Source organism: Lampetra planeri, chromosome 17 (genome assembly GCF_965212315.1).
Source record: "Lampetra planeri chromosome 17, kcLamPlan1.2.h2, whole genome shotgun sequence".
NCBI lineage: Eukaryota > Metazoa > Chordata > Hyperoartia > Petromyzontiformes > Petromyzontidae > Lampetra > Lampetra planeri.
Genome location: NC_136123.1, coordinates 3,583,619 through 3,611,610, shown reverse-complemented (window position 1 = coordinate 3,611,610; position 27,992 = coordinate 3,583,619). Strand labels below are relative to the sequence as shown.

At 46.3% G+C, this 27,992-nt stretch overlaps 1 protein-coding gene across 1 annotated transcript; it reads right to left on the bottom strand.

Moving 5' to 3' along the window:
• Positions 1 to 8: 8 nt before the first annotated feature.
• On the bottom strand, positions 9 to 27,440 carry LOC144723277 (ranBP-type and C3HC4-type zinc finger-containing protein 1-like). Its single transcript, XM_078601880.1, has 13 exons — positions 27,321 to 27,440; positions 23,685 to 23,750; positions 22,275 to 22,416; positions 21,228 to 21,321; positions 19,466 to 19,667; positions 15,965 to 16,125; positions 12,392 to 12,565; positions 10,822 to 10,982; positions 9,487 to 9,598; positions 5,982 to 6,161; positions 5,608 to 5,706; positions 3,867 to 4,010; positions 9 to 2,758 (listed from the first exon to the last, which is right to left on the bottom strand). The coding sequence occupies exons 2-13, from the start codon at positions 23,725 to 23,727 to the stop codon at positions 2,678 to 2,680; spliced, it is 1,593 nt and encodes a 530-aa protein (XP_078458006.1). The 5' UTR covers positions 23,728 to 23,750; positions 27,321 to 27,440; the 3' UTR covers positions 9 to 2,677.
• Positions 27,441 to 27,992: the final 552 nt, after the last annotated feature.

Genomic DNA, 27,992 nt, shown 5'->3' with positions numbered 1-27,992 from the left:
CAGATCAAGCAAATGAACCAAGTAAATGTTTATTGTGTAACCAACTCTTGAGGCAATAATACAATAAAATGAAAACTCTCACAAGTGGACTGTAATGTGTTCAAATTAAGCGCTAAATTATTCGTTTCGTAGAGGAGCCCAGAGCTTGTGGGTGTAATTTGGCACCGGCTCACCGCCTGGCTGCCTTTCCCGCTCGTCCGTGGTTCTCTCTCTCTCTCTCCTGGTGCGAGCCAATACTGTGGCGGCACGGTACGAGTTGACGTTTTTGTTAATTATCAATGTAGGTTTGCATTACCAAGCGTTGACCAGGATTAGTCTCTCAATCGCCGAAGCAGCTCCCCCTCTCGCAACCTTCGCACCTCGGCAGCACTCCCAACAAACCAGGCGGGGGGATCACCGCCTGCAGTGCACTCGGACTGACCAATCACACAACACGGGAAACGCGCCGCCACCGCCGCCACCGCCGCCACATCGTCATCTACTGCAGCAGTCACATGTCGTCGACCAACCTCCGGGCTGAGCACACCTCAGGCCCGAACAAAAAATAGAAGAAAAGCCACCACGGGTTCCATCATTTCTGCTCTGATATTTGGTCAAACGCGGCTGGCAATGAGCTGGCTGGCTGTCTGTCCGAGGTGTGGATCTGGAGTGGTTTGCTGTTTAGAAAAAAAAAACATCTATCATCTAATGAGTTTGAATACAATATTTCGATTTGCATAGATAGGGCCCCATGGTTGAAATGGGAGCGATCTTACCAATTGCATCTGGTAATCCAGCAGCATATGTCTAAACAAGCCGGACTCTATTAATGAGAGCCAGAAGGTTGGGAGCGGCCCAGAGTTTGCTTGCTTAAATTATATTGGACAGGATAATATTGGTTTAGAAAGCCAATAGACCAATGGACTAAAACATAGTTTTATAAATGTGGAGACAGAACACAGTTCTGCTACTATATGCTTAGGTCTAGAAACAACTCAATATAAAGGCATAAACGCAACGTGTTTATATGTTAAAACGCCAATTTGACAACTATTACGAGGCACGTCTCCATTAACCACACATACTTGGGGTAAAACATGCAAGCGAAAAATGCGTTGTTGTATATGCATTGTCCTTGACACGGATTGGCATACACCAGAGACAGCCACTTTAATGGCTTTATCTTAACACCTGTAGAATGCCAAAAGGGTAAAGTCCTTTTTTTTATCACAATTTGTTTGGCCACAAAGAGCTTTGGGATTACCACGGCACGTGCATGCATGTTAGGTACATTGAAAAATGGTATATATATTTACATACACATTCACTCATTTCTACATTATAAAGACATATTGCTAAACGTATGCATTTCTAGTGCTGGCCGAGTGGCCATGCGTGCGGTGACAGTACACTCAGCTGCGGTTTACTTTCGGGCTGTACAGCGTCCTGTTTGGCACGATGTCCGAGGTCTCGTTCCACGCACTCGGAGCATCTTCAGGAACTGAACGAAATCGGGGACTGGAGGTGATGAAGCCAATTCAACTCCTGGCGAGTGAAATTCCACAAACTTCCAATCCCCCCCTTTGCTTACGATGTCTGACATTTCGTTCCATGTGCTGCGGGAGCTACTACGGGAACTGCGGCACGTGGGAAGGTAACGCCGGGGACATCGTGTGCTGCATGAGACGCGGTGCAAGCCCGCAAAAAAAAACACACATGTCCGAGATAACGGGCGTGCTGTATTGTGCGCTGCAGAGATCGACGTAGTCTGTACATTAGGTTTGTAGTGATTTTGTAAAGAACCAAGCAAGGCAAGGAATCCTGGTCACGAATAAAGAATAAAGGATGACCCCTCCTAAAGCAATAATACATCCTGTAACTTGACACGGGTATTGATTTCCACAAATAAAAAGTTTAAAGCTTTTGCTCCGAGCAAAAAAAAATGAATGCACAACGTGTACGCAACCTGTGATTTAAGGTGACTAGTGGCCTGCCGAATGGGATTCACATTTATACATAACACAAATGCTAACGTGAAAAAGAACCTCGCCATTAAACGTACAATTATTTTAATGAGAATTGCACCTCTTGACACCATCATGTCAAGTTGAAAAACAACCTGTAAATTGCAAGCATGAGGTGGTTCTAAATCCATAATAAAGAAGTTTTACTCGCACAGATTTCCATTTAAACAGATGGTTGCCAGGCAAGCAAATAACATGTCACGTGTCTCTTCGCACCCAATTGGTGAGAAGAATAATTATTTTACGAGAAAACATCTACGGAAATTATATCAAAATCCCTGAGCCCATCGCAGATGAAAACTTTTAATTAGAATGTGATTTAAAGTCAGATGGTTTAAATTTTTGTTCAAAAGTGTGACTTTTAGTTGCAGCAGCATCATGAGAACAAACAATAATTCCTACCTCAAAGCTTTTCAGTGGTCTGTTTGTGTGGTTCTCCCACGTGTTTTCGGGTCGTACGGCGTGTTGTTCGACACGATGTCCGACGTTTCGCTCCAGGTGCTGGGAGCTTCTTCACGAACTTCAGAGCTGCAGTTAAGTTCACTAAGAAGCACTCATCGCGAGCGGCGAAACATCGAACAAAATGCAAAACCACAGGTGGAGGAGTCCCGAAAACACATCGGCGAGTCACACAAAGTCACCGCGAATTTCTGTTGCAAGTGATGACCTCCATCTCAGTGGCAGTTCATACAATCAGGGTGGCACATCCTGTCGTTGATGCGACACCGACAGCCTCCACTCGTGTCCCCTGTGCCCTGCAATGACGCAAGCCGCCAACACGCAAAGCCACACACACACACATTCAGTCACATTAGGTGATGAAGTTACAAGTGCAGTACTGCAATTGCTTACTCATGCCACTGTTGGGTGGAAAGGCCTCCACTAGAGGGAGTCCTGGAGAGTTCCCTATAGATGGTGTTTTGGCGCTCATCTTCCACGCTAACCATGGAAGAGGTCCGGGGACCCACATTTTACCCCAATGCACGCCACCGGACAATTTACTCTTGTGAACCCAAATATGCTGCCGGGTGGACAGAGGAATTCAAGAAACCTGCACACTGTCTCAAATGCCGCACCGGGTGATCAAAGCGGAGACATGTGAATTTGCCAGTCCAATGTGTTAACCATTACACCACGGCGGCAATATTGAAACATAATCATACGTAACTTACCCTTATATTAAACGACCAAGTGGTGAGAAGTGAGCCCGTGAACACTGGCCCGCTTTAAAGGTTACTAAAATGAAATTTTAAGCCTCCGCGGCAAAACCAAAAAAACCCCATCAACATCACTGCGGCCACGACTAAATTGCGTGCTCATTCACAACGTTTTGTTTCCATGAGGCCATTGTGAGATTATGAGAGATGGCGACCGCCAAGGGAGGCCATCCTCGAGCAGTGAATTGATCGTGGCTGATGACGAATGCTCCTTCTGCGTACGGCTGACGTTGATGCAGAGCAACGGCAAATCAGTTTACACTGAGGTGGTTAAGCCAGATAATTGCGTCAGGAGTAGTGGAGTGATGATTAACTATTTTTATTTGACCAGGTAAGGCCCACTGAGCTGTATAGCTCTTTTTCAGAAGCGACATGGCCGCAAGTGATAACAAAGTGGCTTATCACGTGGAAAAGTACAGCAGCCAAATACTCTAAACGCATGTTTCTAAACGCGGACGGAAAAACCGGAGGACCCGGAGAAAAATCCACGCGACCACGAGCAGAACATGCAAATTCCAAATATAAAGGCATCAGGGTCGGGATGGATCGAACCCACAACCTCCTGGATACCAGGCGAGGTAGTTAACATATCGCCACTGTGGCGAGAGAGCCCGAGAGCGCTCGTGTCCGTTGCGAGGATGCTCACATTAGGCCCCCAGCGAGCCCCCTTGGTCACCCAGCAGATCTCGGTCTTGCATATGCTGCAGCAAATCCAGTCACAGCCGTCCTTCTTCTGCACGATCACCTTGCACGTCGGGCAGTGCATGGCTTCGCCCTGCTGCACCATCGTCTGCCGGGGCGGGAGGAGGCAGGGTCACGCGGGGACACGGCGCTCCGCGAGGCCTCCCCGAGTGGGGGGGGGGGGTGTGGTGGGTGGGGGGCCAATCGTGACCGAGGCCAGCGAAGTCAATTTCGTGTTTCGTCAAATTTTACAAAAAGTAAAAAAAAATATGTACACTGCTCACGGCGATCAGGTTTTAATTAAGACATTTTGGATACTCATATTTTTATTGGAAAGGCCCTATTTTTCTATTTTACGTGTTAACCCTAAAATCGGAATCACATTTCTTAATAACTTATAATTATGGAACCTTTGTCAATCCACTGCTGAATAAGGGCCACCCCCCCCCCCCCCCCCCAATGCAAAGACTTTCGTGGGGCGTTTGCAGCCATACTTCACCACCGATCATTGCGTGTCGGTGAAGGGTGGGTAGGACCGGTTCAGTTATGACTCACCACTGATGTTAGCCGTGACCGGAAAAAAGACTCGAGTCACCGTTGGTTTGAAACGCAGAGCGCGAACCACTCTGCCACCGCTCCATCCACTTTTCGTATTTTTGTTTATTCCGTGGCAAAATAGCAACGTCATAGCAGCCATAACTGAATTGTACGCTTGCTCACATGTCCTTCTAACAGCACACAAGCAATGCCAATTGTTCTCTCCTACTTGTGGATTTGGTTGTTGTTTATTGCAGACGAATCCGCTGAATTGTTGAATCTTAAATCACAAAGACCCCTCATGTTCATAGAATGAGTGTTACTTTCCGAATGCGACAGTGCTTGAAGTTACAAGTTTGGGGTCAGAGACGACCCAAATTCAGTGCCGTGCACCTGGCTCATTAGAGACATCTTTGGAGAGGCAACTTTGTCTCCAGTGCAATCCAACTAACACACAATTAAAAGTGGCCAAAGCGATTGGGAATTTGTACCGCACCCTTTCGTGACTGCAGGGATTCATATTCTTGGATCTTTCGGTAAAGTCACGTAGAAGGGAAATAATAAAATAAGAAAAATTTCACAATAAAATTCTCACAACGTTTCGGCCACAACACAAGCAGCCGTCCTCAGGTGAAGAACAAAGCTGTCGGAAAGACAGCGTCCTAATGAACACTGCTAAGCTTGGCAGCGTATTTTAAGCTGGGTGGGAGGAGCAGAGTGCCTTGACAAAGGAGTTTGCATATCAACAGAGGAATTTAGCATATTGACGTTAAAGAACTGCTTCTACCATACCACCATCGTATGGTAGTATGGTAGTAGGGTAGAAGCAACGTGAAGGAGAATAGAGAAAGTCATTTTTGGATATAAAGCTTTCGTGACTGCAGGGATTCATCTTCTTAGTTCTTTCGGTAAAGTCATTTAGAATGGAAAAACAAAATAATAAAAATAAAACATAATATTTTATTATGTTTTATTTTTATTATTTAAAATAATATTATAAAAGAATGTTTAATTTTCATTATTTTGTTATTTCCATTCTACGTGACTTTACCGAAAGAACCAAGAAGAGAAAGTCATTACACGCAGGGTTCTGGTGGGTTCCCCAACGCACTGCACAGTTGTGAGTGCCGACAATAAAGTGGCACTCCGCTGTGTCCGTAACATCCCACCTGCAGCATGAGATTGGTCTGCATCGCTGCCTGGTCGTTGTCTGACCTCAGCTTCAGATCATCCTGATACTCCTGACAGTTCATTCCCTCATGGATGGCCTGCATGCAGCGCGCGCACACACACACACAGAGACAAAGATAAAAAGCTCTCGTGCAGCCTCATAGATTTAAAAACTGTTGGGGGCAAATGGTGTTAATGACCTTTGTATTTCAGGACCATTCTACAGCACGTGGTGATGCACTGCTAGCTCTAAGAGTACAAAAAACGATGCCTTCATCTCGTGATGCGACTGCAGGTAGCACAGCCGTAATCGTGATGAAAACAAAGCGGGAAAAAAACCACAGAAATATACAAACCACGCACGTGCACACACCTTGCAGGTGAGGCAGTTGGACTTATTGCAGATGGGACACAGGAAATCGTTCACCATGTCCTCGTAGATACACCAGCCGGGGCAGTCGGCCGTCACGCAGTGGTAGCTGTCAGCGCTGCGGTTCTCGGCGATGGCCAGGCCCTTCCCCAAGAAGCGGCAATATTCCACCTCCGTCACCAGCTGATGATTGGCATAGGGGTGCGGACAGGTGTCACAAATTTTATTTTGTTTGACCAGGTGAAATCTCAAGGGCGACCTGGGTCACGAAAACGACAAAAGAAAAACCTGAACGCGGCTGTTTCGCGTGAACAATCGAAAACACTGCAAATATTATTTCATACAGTGCAAATAGGCTCGGGCAGGTCACCTGCAGATTGAACACGGCTAACAATAACAAAACTTAGCGACGCAAACACTAAACAGACTATAGGGGGACTCTAGAACTACTATGTAAACAAACAAGGAAACACAGTAAAATGCAATTGCAAAGGAGGTTATCATAAAAAATCGATAATTCAGCATCAAACTGTCATCTTCATGGGAGATGGGAGAATAATCAAGGACAAATGGAGGGCAGCACAGCAAGGCCGCACAAGTTTCAGGGGCATAACGTAGAGTTAAATACGCAGCCTTGCAATTGCTCGCTCGTGCCGTTGCTGGCAGGAAAGGTACCAGAGTACCTACCAGAGTAAGCTCGAGTGAGCCCCTACGCAGAAGGCATTTGGCTTACTCATTAATTTTGATTTCTGGTCCCAAGGCAGTGCCGCTGCTGCCCTCTCGGCAGGGACGTAATAATTCACGGTTCCACGGAGCTTGATGATGCCCGCACATTCCTGCGGCCACAACCCCGAGCGTGCATTTTCAATGCTTGCGAGATTTCTAATATTCACGTCTATTGACCCAGCGAGCCCCACTTATACATGACCTGCAGTCAAAAAGAGGTGAAAAGGTATAGGCCCTGCAATTGCTTGACCCGCACCATTGCTGGCAAAAGGGGGCCTCTTAAAAAATTAACCCGTAAAAACAAAGTTTTGCACTATAAATCCTTTATATGCGTGGCGGCTAGAGTTCTCTCGTCCTCTGGCTTGAGATGGCTGCCACCTATGGGTCAGATGATTGCCTGCCACCATTAAGCAATTGGTAATTAAATATAATTTTTTTTTTCCTAAAAAGTGTAAAGTTATGGAAAAACATTTTCACGAAAATAAATTGTCACGCACAACGAGTCTGTGTGCAAAATGTCAGCTCGATTGGATCACGGGAAGTGGGTTAAAAAACGACCGAAAAATTTGCATGGTCGTAAGCGCGCAAGCAAGCAAGCAAGTGAACTTAATATAAAGGATTTAAAAAGGGAACTCTATTGAGAGCCACTCTAAGAGGGTATTTTGCCGACTCTTTGCATGCTGGCTAGACACATTGGAAGCAGTGGAAGTACTCGCGCTCGACCCCACCAACGGGCAACTAACTGTGGTGAACCCAATTATACTGTTTAACACGTAGGCTTTCGCGACCAATATCATCCATAATAGAGTTTTATTGGATTAGATGGCGTACATTTATACTGTTGGGTGGACAGAGTTGGGGTGCTTTAAGATATGTGCCCTTTGTTTCAATGCGCCGGATGCAGTCTTCTTCTTTCATATACATGAATAGCAGCAGATTGAAGATGAAATCAAAACAATATATATTTAGTGATAGTGCATTGGCAGTGGTGCACAAGCACAATTAACGTGTTTTATGGAGAAGAACCATTGCCAGAAATGTTGCCTTTATTATTTTATCTTTTTCGGTTACACAGTGTTATTGACAAATGTGCTGAGTTTTGTTTAGTTTATAACATGGGTGCACAGTGGCCTGACTTCGTGAGTTATGTCAAAGGGTCTTTAAGATCCACTTTACACCAGTGTGCTTGGCTAATTCCCTGCAGAAATTACCGGCCGGCAGCGTGGATCGATCGGCCCACTCTTTTTAAATTGGCTAAGTAGTAAGCACACTGAGCACTCGATTGTTTATTTTACGTGACATAAGCATTCCCTGACGCCACCGGGCAAAACAGCGCAGGGCCGATATCCGCGCAACAGTTTACGTTCAGGAGGCTCATTGGGCACAGACCGCTCTGTTCCATGCCTGCGTGTAGATACCCTCATCCCAACTGAGAAGCGAAAAGGCCACTAATGCCATCACCAAGCAAGGGCATTTCATTCCCCCCCCCACCCCGAGGGGGAAGAACTGGCGATGTAACATACAAGGAGAAGGTTCGATGCGAGCGTCGATCAAAGCAGCACTCGTCGGGAATTCAACGTACACTGGAAGGGCTAAATAAATAATGGCAGTTCAGTGAATTCACGTGAACTGAAGAGTTGGCCATTAGGGGCTGCGATTTGCATTTGTTTGCCCGACCACCACAGCAGGGCACGCGAATATCCCGCGGTGCCCGTGGCGCTGTAATGTAAATGGTAAATAGAAAGCGCAAGCAAATCGCTTGCACAGACCACGGCTAGCAGGAAGCCTTTCACGAGAGGGAGCTAAAGAAAGTCCCTCTAGAGCACGAGTCGGCAACCTTTCAAGGTGGAAGAGACATTTTTTGTTGTATGTGTCTCTGAACAAAGTAGTTTTGAGAGCCGCATCACACGCAGAGCTACTTGTACACACACACACACAAGCACACCAGGCATACAGCAGATGACAAACCAATTCTGACTTGAATAAACAAAATACGTGATGGAATAAACTGCATCTATTTTGTTTCCCACCCCACCCCCCCCTTATTCTTTAACAATACAGTTTGAATGTAGTCACCAAGACATTCCAGTGACCCATTCCCTGACATTTTTAATAAATAATCTTTACGTTGAATTATGTTTAAGATTTACGTTTTAAAAAAAAAAATGCAAATAGCCGCCGCATGCGGTTCCCGAGCCGCAGGTTGCAGACCCTGCTCGAGAGGGAATTTTGGCCTACTCTTCCACGCTGGTCAGATATCTCAGAAGAAGTGGGAGAGCACCCGCCCCCTGCCGATCGAGTGACCGTGGTGTATACGTATGTATGTACGTTGAAATTATTTTGCACCGTATGTAGCCAAAATTGCACCATTGATTTTAGATTTTAAGTTTTCGTGACTGCAAGGATCCATACCTTTTGGTTTTTTCGGTAAAGTCACGGAGGTGGAACCGCCACTCTTTGCCGGGGCGGTTTACCGTGGCGGTTCCAATTGAAGACGGAGGATTGTGTTGCTTCCGAAACGTCGTGATTTAATTTAGTTGTTTTCATTGTAATTTATTTAGTTTTTAACCTACGTGACTTTACCGAAAAAAACAAAAAGTATTGCACCATTGTTTCAATCGACGACCTCTGGGTATGCGAATTGAGTGCGCTAACCATGACACCACCGTGGCAGATTCCTCCGCATCTGGGAGCGGGATTCATTAAATGCGGGGAGGAGGCCCCGGCAAAGAGTGGCCATCGCAGCTGGAAAACGGGGACGCTGACCCGTGGCGACACTCACGGCCTTGATCTCGCGCTGGTGCAGCTTAAACTCGCAGCTGATTTCACCGTCCTGGTTGGGGCACGTGACCTCTGCATCCTCGCAGTTCACGATGGTGCCGTGCAAGCAGTCCCTGAAGGTACAGGCATGCGGTGGCAGTTGTCAGTGACGATGACTACGACGACAATGGGTGGTACACGCCAACACGTTTTAATCTGCTAAATTTCATTGCATGGCCAGAATAACTTCCAAACGGCTCTGCGACGTGTTTTCGGGTTTGTGCTATGCGTTGAAAGGAAGCTGTCGGCACGTGGAGCGAACCGTCGGACATCGTTGCCGAACCACACACGGCACAAACCCGAAAACACGTCGGGAGAGAGATATATGCAGCACAACCGCGTAAATCACAGACAACGTCTCCTTAAGTCAGTTCCCCCAATTTTTATGCACAGTATACAATCGTTTGTTGTGGCAGATTTAATAGAGACACAAATTGCGAGTGCAGAAACCTTTCTTCAAACGGGTGAAGAGGATTACAAGAAAAACAACAACCATGTGAACAACCAAGCGAGTCGTGCCAAGCCAAGCGGCTCCCCCCCTGTTCGTACTTGAAGAATTTATAATGAAGGTTTTTTTTTGCGGTAAATCGCGTGAATATAATTGTGTCGTTATACGATTACATTAACCCCCCCGCTCATCCTCGCACCTGATAGGCTCACAGTGATGACATCACCTTTACTCTATTTAAGACCGAAGCAAGAAGACTTCTTCACAATTGTGGCAAATCGCCTGATGATGCTGTTTGTAATCGCCAGCAAAACGCCATACTCAAATTGTAAATCTTGTGGGTTTACCCTCCAATACACCGGTATGCTGAAGTAGTAACTAAATGGCGCGTTGTCTTTACGTGACAAACCTTACTAATTGGCCGTGTCGGGTGGTGGTGGCGATGGATTAACAACACATTTATTTGAACGCGATCAAACCCAAAAACCTCGTGATATGAATAACATAAAAATAATTAACATTTATTTCTAAGGCGCCTTCCACAAATGTCTCAAGGGCGCCTTGTTAGAATAAGGAAAGGCCAAGAGAGGAGAAGCTAAATAAACTGACTTAAGATGCGTTGTAAGACGAGACTTAAAAGTATCCACATTATTATAGGATAAACGAATTTCCAACGGGTGGGGTATTCTACAACCGTGGCGGAGACACAGCAAATGCCCCGCTCGTCCCGGGAACGCAGCCGAGATCGAGGTACGTACAGAAGGGCAGAGTCTGCCGATCTTAACGGCCTTGAGAGGGTTGTACGGATGAATGAACTCATGGTCACGAAAGCCTGCGTGTTGAACCTACTTGCAAAAGTTGTGCAGGCACTCGCGCAGCGTGACCCCCTCGTCGGGCTCATAGTCCACGAAACAGATGGGGCACGTGAACGCCTCCTTGTTAGGCACCAGCTCCTGCTCGTCCTCCTGCATCAAGCGCTGGAAGTTCTCCCGCCGCTTCTTCACGCGAGTCTGCGACACCAGCGGGCGCCCACGCGTTTGGGAAATGTTGCAACACTCGGGCTCAAGACAGGGCACGCAAGGCTTGGTCACACTCCCACCGCTTTTTTCTTCTTCTTGGTTCTTTCGGTAAAGTCACGTAGAAGGGAAGTAATAAAATAATAAAAATAAAACATAATAAAATAAAATAATATAAAAATATTATTATTTTGTTATATTATATTATTTTATTATGTTATATTATTTTATTATGTTATATTATTTTATTATTGTATTATTTTATTATGTTTTATTTTTATTATTTTCTTACTTCCCTTCTACGTGACTTTACCGAAAGAACCAAGAAGATGAATCCCTGCAGTCACGAAAGCTTTCAATCGAAAACTCCCACCGCTGTTGTTGTCCTTCCCCCGCACCTCCAATTAGCGCTGTGGGCTACGTACGGCGCAAAAGAAGTTCAACATACACAGTAAATATAGCCCGATTCTGTAAAAGGTAAAGGTGCAGCCCTACAATTGCCCGCTCGCGCTACTGCTGGCAGAAGAGCCTACACTAAAGGGGAGCTCTAAAGCGCCTCTATAGAGGGTAATTAGCCTACTCTTTCATGCTGGCCGTACGTCTTTGAAGAGGTGAGATTACCCGAACTTTACCCACTCATACACGACCTGCCGATCGACTGTGGTGTCCCCATTTATACTGCTGGGAGGACAGAGGTGGGGGGGGGGGGGGGATTTAAGGAACTTGCCCATTCTTTAAATTGCCACGCCGGTACGCGACCTCTGCATTTGTAACCACTGCACCGCGACGGCAGCAAGTTCATTGAGTCAAGAGGCATTCTGAATAATTCTGCAACATTTTTCAGTGGGATGTTTGGTCAGCAGGTCACAAGTGATGGGAGATAAAGTGTGGGCACTCACACCTCTAGCAAAACATCTGGTCGCACGAAAGAGGCGAGCAAACTAAACTATTTTTTTTATATTACCAGGTAAGGCCCCCACTGAGCTCTACAAGAGCTTTTTCAGAAGCGACCTGGCCACATATGATAGCTCAACGAAGTGGCTTACCACGTGGGAATGTAAAGCAACCGAATAGCCCTCTAGAGGAGGGGTCGGAAACCAAAATAACAAGTAGAGACATTTTTTTCGAATTCGGTAAAAAAAACACAATGTCAAGAGCCGCAATGCAAAGTGAATAAGAGACGGTGGTCCATAATAAAGAACGTCAGGAAGCAGTCCCTTAAAGAGCCACATGCAGCTCCGGAGCCGAAGATTGCCGACCACTACTCGAGAGGGTCTCTCTAGTGCCCCCTCTATTGGAAACTCTTCCACCAGCAGTGGGCACGAAATTGAAGAGTCGCAACCTTTGCCACGACCTCTTTACCCAACTAAAACGCCGTCATACATAGCAAAGGTTGCCCGCACCTCCTCAAGCTTCCGCCGGTTGTCAATCTCCTGATCGGTGATGCGGCGCTCGCGGTCCGTGGGCTGGTACCCCGCCGGCACTTGGTAATCCGCAGGCCGCGCCGTGCCGCACTGATCGCAGCCCGGCCGCAACGGGAGGTTCACAAACGTGCACACCGGGCACGGCCAGCCCACCTGCACACGCAGCAACAGCAAGCAGCAGCAGCAGCAGCCACAGCAGCCAAAGGAGCAGCCACAGCAGCAGCCGCGTACCCCGCGCCACCGTCAAGCCATGCCGGGAATATGGATGAGTCGCTACCAATAGATTCGGGGGGGGGGGGGGGGAGTATGAATAATAGGGATAACGGGCAGGTGTAAGCAAGTCGCGGAAGAGTGGTGGGGTGCATGCAAAACAGAAGTGTGTGTAGGCGCGGAATAAAGGGAAGGTGAATACTAAAGCATGATTGTTGAAAGACAAGGGGATGGGCTAGATAGACACTGCATGTGACATATGTTGCTAATTATTTACAAAGCAGAGAACACAGTCCAGGGGAGCTGTGGGGTTTGGAAAGGTGTGGTGGAGCCGAGCTGCCAAACAGGACCTGGGAGGGCAGCATGCCGTTGGCGCGCGTTATTTTGTTTGTACACAGGGGGACCGGTAACGTCTTAACGTCACCTGTGCCAAGTTGGAATACACCTCTGATAATAAGAGTACTGGAGATATGTATTCGGCTGGCAAGAGTTCGTTACACATTGGCGGCAATTGAGCGTTTGCGCATTCGTTTGAAAGCGATGAGGCCGTTGGGTTAGTGCAACGATTCTCAATCCCGTGGGGCGCTCCCCGACTGAAAAGCCTGTCATGAGGGTCGAGAGGCTGCGGCAAGAACACAGACTTCAACGCCACTTTGAGGTGACAATGGACGAATACACAACATGAAACGGATGCCCTACTAGCATCGAATTGACGAGAAGCGTGAACTGTATTGCGACCTTAGCAACCTTAGTTGTGATTTTGGGCTCGAGGTTCGGGGGGGGGGGGCGGCAGAGGGTCATGCAGGAATCAGCGGACTTGACTGGGGGCCACCAGGCCAAAAATAAAGGTTGAGAACCAATGGCTTAGTGCATGGCAGCTGGCGGCAGACTTCATACGATGAAACTACGATCAACATGTACACGCAGCAGGTGCAAGGGACTTAAATGCACGTGTTTTTAACGTGATGCTTTCAAATTGTCCCATTAATGCTCTTATGCACGTGCATAACTGCATCAATCCAGTGCTGGATGAAGGCCCCACCACAGCGTGGGGCAGGGGTGCTGCTCGCCCATTGGGGGTCATAAGCTAGAATTATTTTTAGAGGGCCCACATTTAAAATATTACAAATTGAGTGAGATAGCAGAAGAGCTATAGACAAAAGATCTCTAGAGGCATGTATGTAGGCATATGAGAAAGGGGGGATGACGATAAGATAAGGATGGGAGGGATTCATTGGTAGTTTAGAGTGAATCAGGTTATGCGTAAATGGTTTTAATTTGAGCTGATACATCAAGTCAATTTAATCTTTGTTTAAACGTGTGGCGCTTTTCCTGCACAATTCTGCCTCTACAAGCGCCATCACATCTATATGCGTGCACATACAAATTGAAATTCCGATACAATGATAAAAAATATTCATGTATGTACTAGCTATAGTTGTTTAAAATATAAAAATAAAAGCAAGTCGTGGCTGCGAGGTAGTTGTTGCTACCCTGTACTTTTGTTTCATGAATCCGGCGCCTGGTGAGATGCTTGGGTCACCGAAGGTTTCGCTTTGGTTGTTGATGCCTCTCACTGCCACTGCCATGCAGTTCGTGGGGTTTGCGCATCTCTCTCTCCCTCTCCCCGCCATGGTCGCGTGGATATTTCTCCAGGTCCTCCGGTTTTTTCCCCTCCACATTTAGAAACATGCGTTTAGATTATTTGGCTGCCGTACATTTCCACGTGATAAGCCACTTCGTTGAGCTATCATTTGTGGCCAGGTTGCCTCTAAACAAGAGTGAACAGCTCAGGGGGCTTTACCTGGTAAATAAAAATAGTTTTAAATAAATTAGTGAAGTTCTTTGGCCATATTCCACCACTCTGGTCAGGAAGGTGGGGCCATCCAGACTGAGCATTTTTACACACTGGCCCCTGATGCTGACAATGAAGAACCGCTAGCCCAATGACAACCTATATGTGCGTGCGCTCCACCCTCTCTTGACTTCTTGTCCTGTGAAGAAGGGCTGTTGGCCACAGTGTTATTGACGGATGTGTTAAGTTGTTTCTCTTATTTTAGCTTGTGCACCACTGCCAACGCAGTACCACCCATCCAAACACCAACCAGACCCAATCAACCCCAGCACCTGAGATCCGACGCGATAGGGCACATTCTGCGTGATTTTAACGGTTGAAGAGGCTAAACTATAACCCTTCAGGGACTGTGTTGGCAGAGTAGCAGAAGCACAGCCTATTATTTCACCTACCTATCATCCATAACATTGGCTCGTAAAACTCAACTGAAAGAAAAAGCGTTACCCCCTAATTGTATTCCAATTGTGCAATCGGCGTCATGTTACGAAACTAATAATCCATTTGGAAATCTTGCAGAGCAGTGCGTACCTCGTGTTAGAGGCCTGCCAGCAGATGTTCATTTCACAAATTACTTCTAATATCCCTTCGTGACATTTTTTACATATTCAGAGAATAAACTTTCCCATATGCTCTTCTTTGTGAGAAATGTTCATTGCATTAGGGCCAATCTGGTATTTTTTTTATTCTCCGAGCTGGAATTTAGCAAAATAAAGTTTAAAAAAATATTTCATATGATGGGTCTTCTGTACCATCTTTGGCAACAATCAACCAGCTACACTTGAGAGAAAAACTTAAGTGTATATTTGTTCTTTTTTGCCTTATAGAAGGCACATAGCCCAATGTTTTTTGTACATATTTGACAGTTACAATGCAGCGTCTGCTGAAGATGGGTGATCATGGTGAAGTCTTTTCCGACAGTACTCGTATCGATGAAATGTCAGGTTCACCGAGTGGACCTGGGAATGAGGCTAATCCACATGACCTGCTCAATTAAAGCCATCTCCTACTTCAAAAAAGCACAAAGCCCTCTCAAACTCTTAAAAGCAAAAACCAAAATCGATCTAATTCCCTCAAACACCAAATGGACGTTTGTTGAATTAGTTTTTTTACTTGGTGTGCTCCTGAGCGTGCTTATGCCTGGCAAATACTTTACAAAACTATGCAAAATTAAAAACTATTCAAATATACAAGTGTTACTGTAAGGGCCGATGGCCGATGGTCAAGAATAATAAAGGAGTGGCATCCAGGGAATCGGACAGATCCCAGAGGGGTATCCACCAAGGAGATGGAGCGATGAAATCAGTGTGTAGAGATTGACCATTGGCTTATGATGATTATAATGGTATAAAAAACAACATACATTATTGGTTCTGGCGTCAGTAGAGCATTGTCTCCATGTGCCATTGTGTTGTGTGCGCTGCCTTGCGCAGCGTCTAAGCTGTGTGGTGTGGCTCGTTGCGGGGTGGCTGGGCGCAGGTGCTTTTCACCGGAGGTGGTGAGGCGGGCCGTCTCGGGGTGGCGGCAACAGCAGCAGCAGGTAGGAAGAGGGGTGCATCAGCGTGGATTAGCTCGTCCGCAAGCCAGTTTGGCGGAGAAACTGGGTTCATTGGCTCCATCTTGACAATCGGTGCACCCTCCCCAAGCCCACCTAGCAGACGACAACAACCAGCCCCCTTTGTGTATAACTTGAACTGGATGGCCAGAGCCAAACTTAGAGGTTCACGACATTTGATTTAATTTTGGCTAAAGCATAACAGAGATGAAAAAAAACGCTTTTCACGTCACAGGAATACATTCTACGACAAATGGCAATAATGACGAACCACAGAATACTGGGGCTGCTGGGTGGCTGATGGCAGGTGGGTGGCCTGAAGATTGGTGTGGGGTGGCTGGGCCAACAAATGCAGAGACTGCGCTGGACACGACAGCCTCAAGCGAACCATTTTGTGGCATATTCTCAGAAAACCGCCTCAACAATCGTATAGATAACAAAAAAATTCCCTTGCCGATGACAGCCTTGAATCAACTGCAAAAGTTGCAATGCGTGTCATCTCGACGCCCAAAGAACTTAAATCACTTCCCGCAAGGTCAGACATCACGCAGGAATTAGGGTTGTGCGCAGCAGGAGGTGAAGCGGGTGATCGTCAAGTTACATTTTTAAGTGGTTTTCAGGTAAAGGAATTGAAGGTGTTTGGGAAGAAGTGGGCAGCCCGACATAGATCGAGGGTACCCATAAAGGCAGGGGCCTTGCTGCTACAGACGCAGTTAGCAGAATGAACGGAATTAATTGGCGCGGTTCATTAATTGAATAGCACCCGCTGGAAAATGATTTGGCAAGCGGCGGGGAAAATTTGCCCTTGATCGACTCAGTCGTCTGCCGTTGTGAATAGCAATGCAAGGTGGAAAAGATGTTCCTTTATTAGGGAACTGAGCACCGCATACAACATGTACCCGGGGAAAGTATCGTGCTCCTTGTTAAAATATAAGATGCAATTAATAAGAGGAAGGTAGTTAGTGCTTCAAGCACAGTTCGCTAAAGATATAATAGTACAAAATGCAAATAAATTGAAAAAACCAGAGGTTAAAGAGATGCATCGGATGTTTTAATTGAGAAACAAACCAACACGAATACAAATTACAGATGATAAACAGTTCAAGGTTCAGAATTTATAGCCTATGCTCTTGTAAGTGGAAGAACGTTACCGTTCCACCTCAAGTGCCATTAGAGCACATTGTTTATAGCGTGCCATAAAATGCACACTTATGGCATAACAGGCAGTCTGGGGGGCTGTAGGTGAAAATCCACCATGCTTCCTAAAGCCCCTAATTATACACAGTCAAAACAACTACACACAGCCATAACATAAGGAAAGATACAACAATGAAAATAGATGGCTGGAGGAACAGATTCAACGGGCTGGAAACCCCCCATTGCTTAAATGAGTCATGTAACCCGACATTCTAAAGTGATGAACAAAAATGCAGACTAAGCGGCACAGATCAGGCTCAGCTGCGTCCACCAACATACGCAAAGATTGCTTCCTGTTTCAAAGATTTCACACAACAGCAAGGAGTTTATTTTTTAAACTCATAAAACTCCAACATGCAAATGTTGCTTGTTCGCGCCTGGGCTATTTACAACCAGTTTCCAGTACTGTAAAACACCAACGCTTCACACTCACAAGCACGTGGTCTAAGAGACTCGGTGCAGAGAACAGATTGAGTTAAGGATTTTTTTAAATACACTTATATTACTTGTTCTATTCTTACTTGTTCTGCAGTGAATCACTTCATGCAGCTGTTCATAAAATTCACTAATGCATGCAGAACCCTGTTCTAAAATGTACAGCAAATATGGAAATACTTCGACATGAGCTTTTGACGTAGATGTCTCCGAGACAAAGCTTCGTCAACGAGCATTTAGGCAAACTTAACATTATTTCATGACCATTTAAACATCCAAGCAATCTGCATATTTCCCTAGGGTCTGGTTAACCTATGCTCAATCAATGTCTCAGGAGACCACTGACCTCTCATCAACCACCCTGGTGTCACTACACAGCTTTCAGGAAGTGTGCCTCGCCTTCTCCCAAACGGGACAGCCCGACGGGAGCGCCATTGACTGACGATGGAGACTCTACTAAAATGCTCTAGCCCGGTATGGACTAGAAGTAGCCACGCTCGACTTGTATGTGTCCCAGCGCGACGCTGCATCACTGGAACCCTCAAAAGTTGACCCCAACACCTGGGCTCTCCCGTGTCATTGCGCATCGCTCACGCATCCATTCCCCGTGAAGTCCAGCGCATCATGGGAAATGTACGTCTCCCCACCCACCAGGATCTCAGTGACGTCCCTTACCCGCTGGCTGAAGTCGCAAGAGCCCCTTTGGATCGATGCACTTCCACCACCCCCCCCCCCCCCCTTCAACAATGGAACTTGGACCTGCACTGCTGACGCTTGGAGAGCGAAATGGAATTGACGAAAAAAATCTCGTGAAAGACCCGACGAACGCAAGATCTCGAGCTTTCGACCTCACGCAAAAACTATGGCAACACATGAGGGAGGATGCCGAATGCAAAAACGCAACTGAAAAACTCTCCAGAGCGCATCTGTGTCCATCCAGAACAGACCGTGGCTTCACAAATACAGAGGGACGAGGAATAACCACGACACACTCCTCTACTCCTGATGCAATTATCTGGCTCAACCACCGCTATATAAATTTTAATGTGTTGCTCTACATCAACAGCCACACAAAGAAGTAGTTTGAAATGTGTTATATGACAGTAACAGTGCTTTCAATATATATTTGCCACCGGATGCCTTCCACTGCTGTGGTGATGCACAATCCAGTAACCAAATTAACGATTTTACTGAAATGTTTTCGGTTTGCACAGGTGCTACAGGAACAAGAAGTGCAAAGAGGCAAATTAAGTTACCATCATCACATGAAGCATAATCATATCATCACTACATATTAACACCTCTCCACCCACGTTGTGCATGGAGTCACCTTGCGTCAAGGGACCCCCCTGACGGCAGCTGTCCCTGCGAGTCACAAAGTGGGCATTTGTCTGCCAGTTAGGGGGCAATGTTGCTATGTGGTGGTTTTCCCCAACTCAGTAATGTGTGAATAATTGATCAAATTTGGCAAAAACTTTGACCGTTCCGTCAGCACACAGCCTACTCATTTTTTTAATAAAGTCGCGGGACCTTTCACGTCCATTGCGAAGCATACGGCACTTGTTTGTGATACACCCGCAGTTCAACAGGGAAGGCTTTCGCGACCAAAATTACTCATAGACAAGGTTTCTTTGGGTTAGATTGCGCAAATATAAATGTGTCGTTCAACCCGCCACCACCCGACACGGCCAATTAAGTAAGGTTTGTCAAGCAAACAAAGATGTGCCAAAAAACCCACAGGATCAACCAGGGGCCCAGGATGGTGTGGGGGCGGGGGGGTGCATTGGAAGAAACAATTAGGTACCTGTGATCTGTAAAAGATCTATCTGAGCGCGCTTGTACTCTTCCACGTTTAGGTTGGCCTGCTGGGCCGAGACCAGGTAGAGGAAGGCCTCGTCACCTTCACGCTGCAACCCGTAACTTTGCAGGGATTGCGAGTCCTCCGCCAGGCGCTGTTTGATTACCCAGCGCTGCACCTTTGGGTGGATGTCGTAGTGACGGAAAATCTGCGGCAAAAGACGCGGAAAGCTCTGCGGTCAGGGGAGGGGGCAGGCGAGCGCTGGAAAACAAAATGTCATTCGTTCTGAAAAGCAGCCCATCAGGATGGGAATATGCATGCAAATTGTAAACAATGTGCTCACTTAATGCATTAGTTTTGTTCATACAATCTTCAGAACTTCCGTATTTAAACCGGAGACAAAGACGTGATTTTTGTAAAGAAGGCTTGGATAATGGTGGTTGTTGGGCATGCAACGATGTGATAATTAATCGAGTTTCAAGCTCACGGCACAAACAACGAACTGCACATTTAACACGTAGGCTTTCACCACCAATATTATTTTTATAATTGATTTTGGGTCACATTGCGAAAGTTAAGTGTGTGTAGTAAACCCTCCTCCGCCCGACAAAACCAATTAATAAGGTTGTCACGTGAACAACTGTGCCAATTTATTACTGCTTCAGCAGCACCACTGGTGTTGTTGGAGACCTATCAACAACATTAAAAAAATTGGGCGCAGACATTTATCCGATAGTTATGAGCATTATTAGGCAGCTGCGTTGCATGGAGGAGGGATTACAACTCAAATTTTACTTATGCGATCTGACCAAAAAAATCTATTAAGAATCATGCATGTGAGAATCGAATATTTAAGAAAAATGCAAAGGCTACGCTATTGTTACGTTTATGCTAATGAGGCGAACAAAACTGTACAAACAAGACAAAAGATAAGCAATATAAATAAAAGAGTCTAAAATGTTATGAAAGAAATTATTCTTGAAATGAATCATGACCTCGATTCATGGAATCACTTGTGGCGAGTGTGAACCATTGCAACCCTGATAAGAGCAGGGATGGTGTGGTGGTGCATTAGTAATCACATTGAACTTTTAATCCAGGTCGCAGCTTTATTTCCCGGCGCGGCAATTAAAACAATGGGCAAGGTTCTAAATTTCCCCACACCCGTCCCCGTCCACCCTGCAGTATAACTGCGTAAACCACAATTAAATTTCGATTTAAAGCTTTCGTGACTGCATGGATTCATCTTCTTTGTTCTTTCGGTAAAGTCACGTAGAATGGAAATAATAAAATAATAAAAATAAAACATAATAAAATAATTCTCACGACGTTTCGGCCACAACGCAAGTAGCCGTCCTCAGGTGAAGAACAGGTCAGACGCTGTCTTCCCGGCAGACCTGTTCTTCACCTGAGGACAGCTGCTTGCGTTGTGGCCGAAACGTCGTGATAATTATTTTATAATGTTTAATTTTTTTATTTTTTTATTTCCATTCTACGTGACTTTACCGAAAGAACCAAGAAGATGAAACCACAATTAGTCGATTGGCAGGTTCACTTACGGTGGCATAAAGTTTGGGTACTCTCAGCTCTTCCAAGATGTCTAGCCTGTGTGAAAAAGTTGGCCAAAATACCATATGATGGAGATCTCCAGAGCTTCCTCGAGTGGAGGCCCTTCTGCCAACAGTGGCAGTGAGCATGTATTTGCAGGGCTGCACCTTGACCAGTGATTTTTATTTGCATTGGTGAATGTAGACCAGACAGCACTCACTTGCTGCTTGAGTGTGTCCACAGTCATGTTGGAAGAAACCTTCACGTAGATGGGCCCCACTGAGCTTGCGGTGTCCTCCACCTGCACCTTTATCCTGGAGAGCCAACCCACACAAAACAAAGCTTTACACATAGCTTAGTGCTATATTGGTTCTGTGTCGGAAAGGTCATGGCACCCAATGCGTATCGGCCTCACGTTACCTGGGGCCGTTTTGCAAACAACACAGAGGTTAAAAAAAAAATTCTCAAAAGGTCACCTTAGTTCAAGCCTTCTCCTAACTCTTTAGAGTACACAGAACTGGAAAAGTCCGACTTGCAGAATGCACTTAACACAAAGGTGTTGTGGCACCCATGGATGACGAAGGTAAATAACATAGTGAAGTGGAGAACTTTGGTCCGCTCCTGGTAATTTCTTTACAAAATAAAAGGCTTCACTCGTGGTTCATGACTTTTTTCAGGATGTTCCCGCTTAGAACGTTAGACCACCGTCAACTCGCAGTGCATTTGCATGCGAGACAAAACCATAATAACTAAAGCAAAGCCCATGCACACCGAGGGAAACGCACACAAACGCTTGCTTTCAAAAACCTACTCGCCATCAATATCCTCCTAATTGGCCCTGATCAACCGGCTGTTGAAGGCCTCGCCGAGTCACCGCCATCTCTCGAGAAGCTGGGATGTAAAAAATTCAACAACCACCAGCGCCCAGACTGATTTCAGCGCACAGACGAATTGAATCTCTCCCAAATCCTCTCGTCGAAGTCCTCCCGGACGCATTCCATTCCTTGGCTTCCACCGTCAATATTCTTCACCAATGACCAACATCCCTTCTGGTGACGTGTGCTGCCTAAACTTACTTACTTCTTTCCACTTTTGCCTCTTAAGGGGAACCCCCCCTCACTGCCCTGCAGTTGTGTCTCAAGCAATCTCCAACTGCACACAATCCACCAACCGCACCTCTGATTCACCGGATCGTGAGGCGTCCTCCGTCGCCACCGCACCCACACGTGTCCCACCCCTCCCTGCTTGACGCCGCTTGGGCACCGACCTGAAGCTGCTGCTCGATTGTCCTGGCGTCTTGAGTTGCACGTGCAAGGAGGAGCGGCATTCGGCCAGGCGGGCCGCAAGCTGTTGGGCCGCCACCACATCGCCAGCGTGGATGGCCCGGCCCAGCTGTACGGACAGCAGCTCTGGAACAGGCGGAGGGGAGCGAGAGGGGGGTCAGGACAGTCTTGTGCCATGCCGCACAAACACACAGGACGCACCAAAATCACATCACGGACAGGGAGATGTGTTCAGTTCTGAACGACGTGTTTTCACGGTTGTGCTTTAATCGATTTCTCAGAAGAATTTTCGGGCTGTACCGCGTGTTGTTTGGCATGATGTCCGACGTTTTGCTCCACGTGCTGGGAGCTTATTCAGGAACTGAATTCTTGCAGAATTCCACGTAATAACCCCAAAAACACATCAAAGAGCTAAATTCCAATTCAGCTTGAATAAAAACAAGCGGCAATTTTTCTGCTACGCTACAAATTTGGCGAAACTAAAGGATTTTATTTTCTTTAATATTTTTGTTTTTTAATGCTGCCTACATGAAATGTGTTTGCTACTAATATAAACTTCAGGACCTGAATAATGCATGTTTTTGAGCATAATTATGCATTTTTTAAGATTACAGTGCAAATTTCGCACATTTGCATCCCTTTATAGCCAACGGATATTGCTAAATATATGAAACATACAGCTTGCGTGCTTACATCTGAGCGCATGCCACCAAAGTGTGGCCACGGGCTACACAAAAACTTGCTTGGGATCCACCGAGTGCAAAACAAGGCGATTACTCTCATCCAGCCATGGAATTTAAGGTGGACAGTGCAAGATCATAGGCTCCAGAGGCTATTAAACCGGTGTGAAGTGGCATTGGAACAAAGCGTCATAAAATTAAACAACTGCCCATTCCTTGTCACACTTAAGGGTAGGTCAAGGGAGTTCAATGGTGGGCGGAAGATGAAATTCAATTCCGTGGTCCGGTGATAGTCCATTGAGAGTCGTAATGTCTTTTTGCAAGGAAGAGCTGGCTACAGGGTTTCTTAGAGAACACTGTGTTTTTTTTTTGCAATGGTGCTGTAGGTACTATTTAAAAGTTTACACTTAGGCTACGACATTGACAAAAAATGGCCCGCTCTTGTGAAGTCTGCGGTGTGCGTTTTTTTCGCTATATGTCTCGCTTTGGTAATTCTCACAAAAGTGATTGCGTGACAGTCTGGGAATGGAACTACTGACCCCGTGCACATACCTGCGCAGCTGCCTCCACAGCTGCCTACAGCGACGTAATGCGCACGAACACACCGCGGCACGAATAACACGCAAGCAACGTTCACCGCTGATAGTTCTCGTGTGCCAGCTCTGGATAGACCGCAGTGCACGGATGATGTCGTGGTAGGCGGGTGTCACTCACCCGACTGCACAAGCATCTCCGAAAGGTCCTGCGTCGCCGCCATCCCAGACTCGCTCTGTTCAGAGGCTGTAAAGCAAAACATAACGGAATTTAAAGAAAACCATTCCAACAGTCTGGCAGATTACAAACAAAAGTGATGCGAGAGTTGAGTTCGATCTTTCTCGCATGTGGATGTCTGTTGCCACATCAAAAGTTCCAGTTGAGGCAGCAAAACATTGGCATTAAATTATCGGTGGCATGTTGCTAAGTATAATGTTATAGTAAAAATATCTCTTGTCACACCACTTCAGAAATTGACAGCTGTCTGGTTTGCCTCCCCACATTATATGATGCCATGTGTGCCAACATTAAAACTAAATACAAACTGGCTGTTACAATACAAAACATATGTTCACAAAACCCAGGAGTAGCTTGTTTCGCAGAGTCCCATACAGCATAAACAAAAACACGACCTTCATAATTGTTTGCTCCTCTCATATTGAAACTGTTTCAGCCACATCCACTAAATCCCTATAATCGCTTTCCTTGCATCTAATGAAGATCAAACAGATTTAGAGAAGACATCAGTGACACATGCAGACCACCAAACACATGCTCATCATTGTTTTTATATACAGCAGCCTAAGTCGAGAGTATGTTCATACCGGTGGAACATTGGTGAGTATCCATACTTCACCATAAACCTTCCACCCCGAGTTTGATTGCAAGCCATGGCCAAGACAAGTGGCGAGTGACATCTGAACCGATCTTCGGACAGCCTTGACCAACACACGGCACTTCATCCAGCAGGTGATTGGAAAGGGCTCTAAATATGTTTTACTGTGACGTCTGTTCCAGGAAAAATTCAGAATCTGAATCCGATGAGCTATAAAGCTTTTTTACAAAGATGTCCAGTAGGGGAGGGTAAGACCGTTACAACAAACAATACAAAAACACGATAGCAGTGCAAAGTACAAGAAAGGTAAACAAATGACCCAAACACAAACAGCTACAACTAAACCATCCCCATCCTATCCTATTTCCTAAGCGAACTGAGGTATTCACTTATTTTTCACAAGCGCCCTTGGCCACAAATGATAGCTCAAGAAAATGGCTCTATCGGTTGGGCATTTATAGCCGCAAATTAATCTAAATAATCTCAATGCACGTTTCTAAATGTGGAGGGAAAACTAGATTTGTAGTTTTCGTGACTGCAGGGATCCATACTCTTTGGTTCTTTCGGTAAAGTCACGTAGGTATAAAACAAAATAAATTACATTAAATCACAACGTTTTGGGCGCAGCACAAGCGTCCCCCCCCCTCTCTTGCCTATATAGCCTCGTGTTACGGGGTCCTTCTGCCCACTTCAGCAGTTGTTTCCTGCTGTGGGGTTGTCCCACCTGATGACGGACGCTTGTGTTGTGCCCGAAACGTCGTGATTGAATTTTATTTATTTTGTTTTATACCTACGCGACTTTACCGAAAGAACCAAAGCGTGTCGAGGAAAATGTTGTTCCCACATAATGACAATCAATTACTAACAATATATAACCTTGGCGTGAAAAAAAATGACAGAACCCATGATGATAAGGAAATTGCAAAAACACACGGCGCACTCAACTGGAATGCCAATGTTAAGTCCCAACAGAAGTGAAGAATAACATTCGAGCGTTGTGCTGTGCTGGGACCACATGAGAGGTTTGTGGGGCAGTGCAATCAAAATAATCAGCCTAATCAACGCACTTTGAATGCTTTATGCATTACGCATTGGCATTCGCTTATCTTCAGCCAGGTTTGTCAAGGTCGACGAGCCAGACACACAGTTAGTTAATTCTAGATTTGAAGCTTTCGTGACTGCAAGGATTCATACTCTTAAGTTTTTTCGGTAAAGTCACGTTGGTGAAAATAAATCATAAAAATAATATAAATAATAACTACACATTTAACTACACATATTTGTACCATCTTATTTGACAGGTACTATTCTACTTTACCGAGTGTTGACATCCCCAGCATTTAACATTACTGCCTTTTCGATTTAAAGCTTTCGTGACTGCAGGGATTCATCTTCTTGGTTCTTTCGGTAAAGTCACGTAGAAGGGAAATGATAAAATAATGAAAATAAAACATAATAAAATAATTCTCACGACGTTTCGGCCACAACGCAAGCAGCCGTTCTCAGGTGAAGAACAGGTCTATCGGAAAGACAGGTCTGTCGGAAAGACAGCGTTCTTCACCTGAGGACGGCTGCTTGCGTTGTGGCCGAAACGTCGTGAGAATTATTTTATTATTTCCCTTCTACGTGACTTTACCGAAAGAACCAAGAAGAGAAAAAGAGTACTGCCTTTTTTGTATTTGGATTGTCAGCCAACACCGGTTACAACCCCAAGTTCAGGTACACCGATTGTTCTCTTTTAGCCCCGCCCACCCCCCAACACGTTGCATTCATTGGCTACCACATTCAGATAAGCCCCTCCCCCTTAACTTGTATTTAAGAGCTTGTCTCTTGGAATTTTGCCTCACTTGATACAGTACATTTTAGCTGTGACGGTCCCACCTGATGACGGAGACTTGTGTTGCCTCCGAAACGTCGTGATTTATTATTTTATTTCTATTATTATTTCTATTATTTTTATTATTTCTTTTCACCGACGTGACTTTACCGAAAAAACCTAAGAGTGCACAGTTAGTTAGTTCTTCCCGAGATTCGAAACGTATTCAGTTAGTGCGTTGAGAACTTCCTTTGCACCCAGAGCCGGATTAATATTTTCTAGGCCCCTGGGCTCCAGGTACTGTGAGGCACCCAGTAATATTTTCAAAATGAAAACAAAGTTAAAGAAAAATAAGATGTATTTTTTTTTTACAAGGTTAGCAACAAATAAAAATCTGAATTCCCAAGTGAAATCACTTTTCACTAAATCTCTGGAGGCCCTCTCCGGCACTGCCGTACGTGACAGATCGTGATACTCGGAGGGGGTGGAGGGGGGACAACGAACTAACACGCAAAAAAATCAGTCCTCAAGAAATTAGTGTTCAATGTTCTTGGTTCTTTCGGTAAAATCACGTAGAAGGGAAATAATAACATACTAAAACATAATAAAATAATAAAAATTAAACATTAAAGTAATATAATTATTTTTAAATGTTGCCTTTTTATTATTTTATTATTTCCCTTATTATTTCCCTTCTACGTGACTTTACCGAAAGAACCAAGAAAATGAATCTCTGCAGTCACGAAAGCTTTAAATCGAAATTAAGTGTTCAATGGTTTTTAAAGTGCCGTAGGCTCCAGCGGCGTCCGAGAGCGTTCCAGACGGCCGCAGGAGCGCGCCTGAAAACGCGCGACTTTTGTTGGATGGGGGGGCGGAGATCGCAGCGATGATCACTGATGATGGTGGTTGATGCTCCTTAACGAGATCGTTGAGAAATGAAGCCCCGTGCACAATATTAGCGCAGCCCGAGAAAAGGGGAAGAAACCCCCGCGAGGAACAACGTCGTCGATGAGTAACTTCCTGTTCGACATGTCGCATTCGTGGCGTGCTCGCTACCCCCATCGCCAAACTCCTCTTACCCCTCGCTCTGCGGTCACAATAAACTCAACGAAGCACGATTCGTTACAACAACACCACCGCCATCATCACAATCACCACCACCAACCTGAACAAGTTAGGCAACATGTGGGATGACTTCCTGTGCTGTGACCGTGGCCGCTGAACTCGATCCTTGGCGAAACACCACGGGGAGGGGACACGCAGCGCGAGCATTCACTTCCGGAGATTGACCACGCCCCCTTCTCGTCGGCCCCGCCCCTTCTTCTCTCCCCCCCACCCCCTTCCCCCCCCACCCCCTTCTCCCCCCCCCCACCCCCTCCTCCCCCCCACCCCCTCCTCCCCCCCACCCCCTTCTTCTCCCCCCCCACCCCCTTCTTCTCCCCCCCCACCCCCTTCTTCTCCCCCCCCACCCCCTTCTTCTCCCCCCCCACCCCCTTCTCCTCCCCCCCCACCCCCTTCTTCTCCCCCCCCCCCACCCCCTTCTTCTCCCCCCCCACCCCCTTCTTCTCCCCCCCCCACCCCCTTCTTCTCCCCCCCACCCCCTTCTTCTCCCTCCCCACCCCCTTCTTCTCCCCCCCCACCCCCTTCTTCTCCCCCCCCACCCCCTTCTTCTCCCCCCCCACCCCCTTCTCCTCCCCCCCCCACCCCCTTCTTCTCCCCCCCCCCACCCCCTTCTTCTCCCCCCCCCCACCCCCTTCTTCTCCCCCCCCCCACCCCCTTCTCCTTCCCCCTCCTCCCCCCACCCACTTCTCCTCCCCCCCACCCCCTTCTCCTCCCC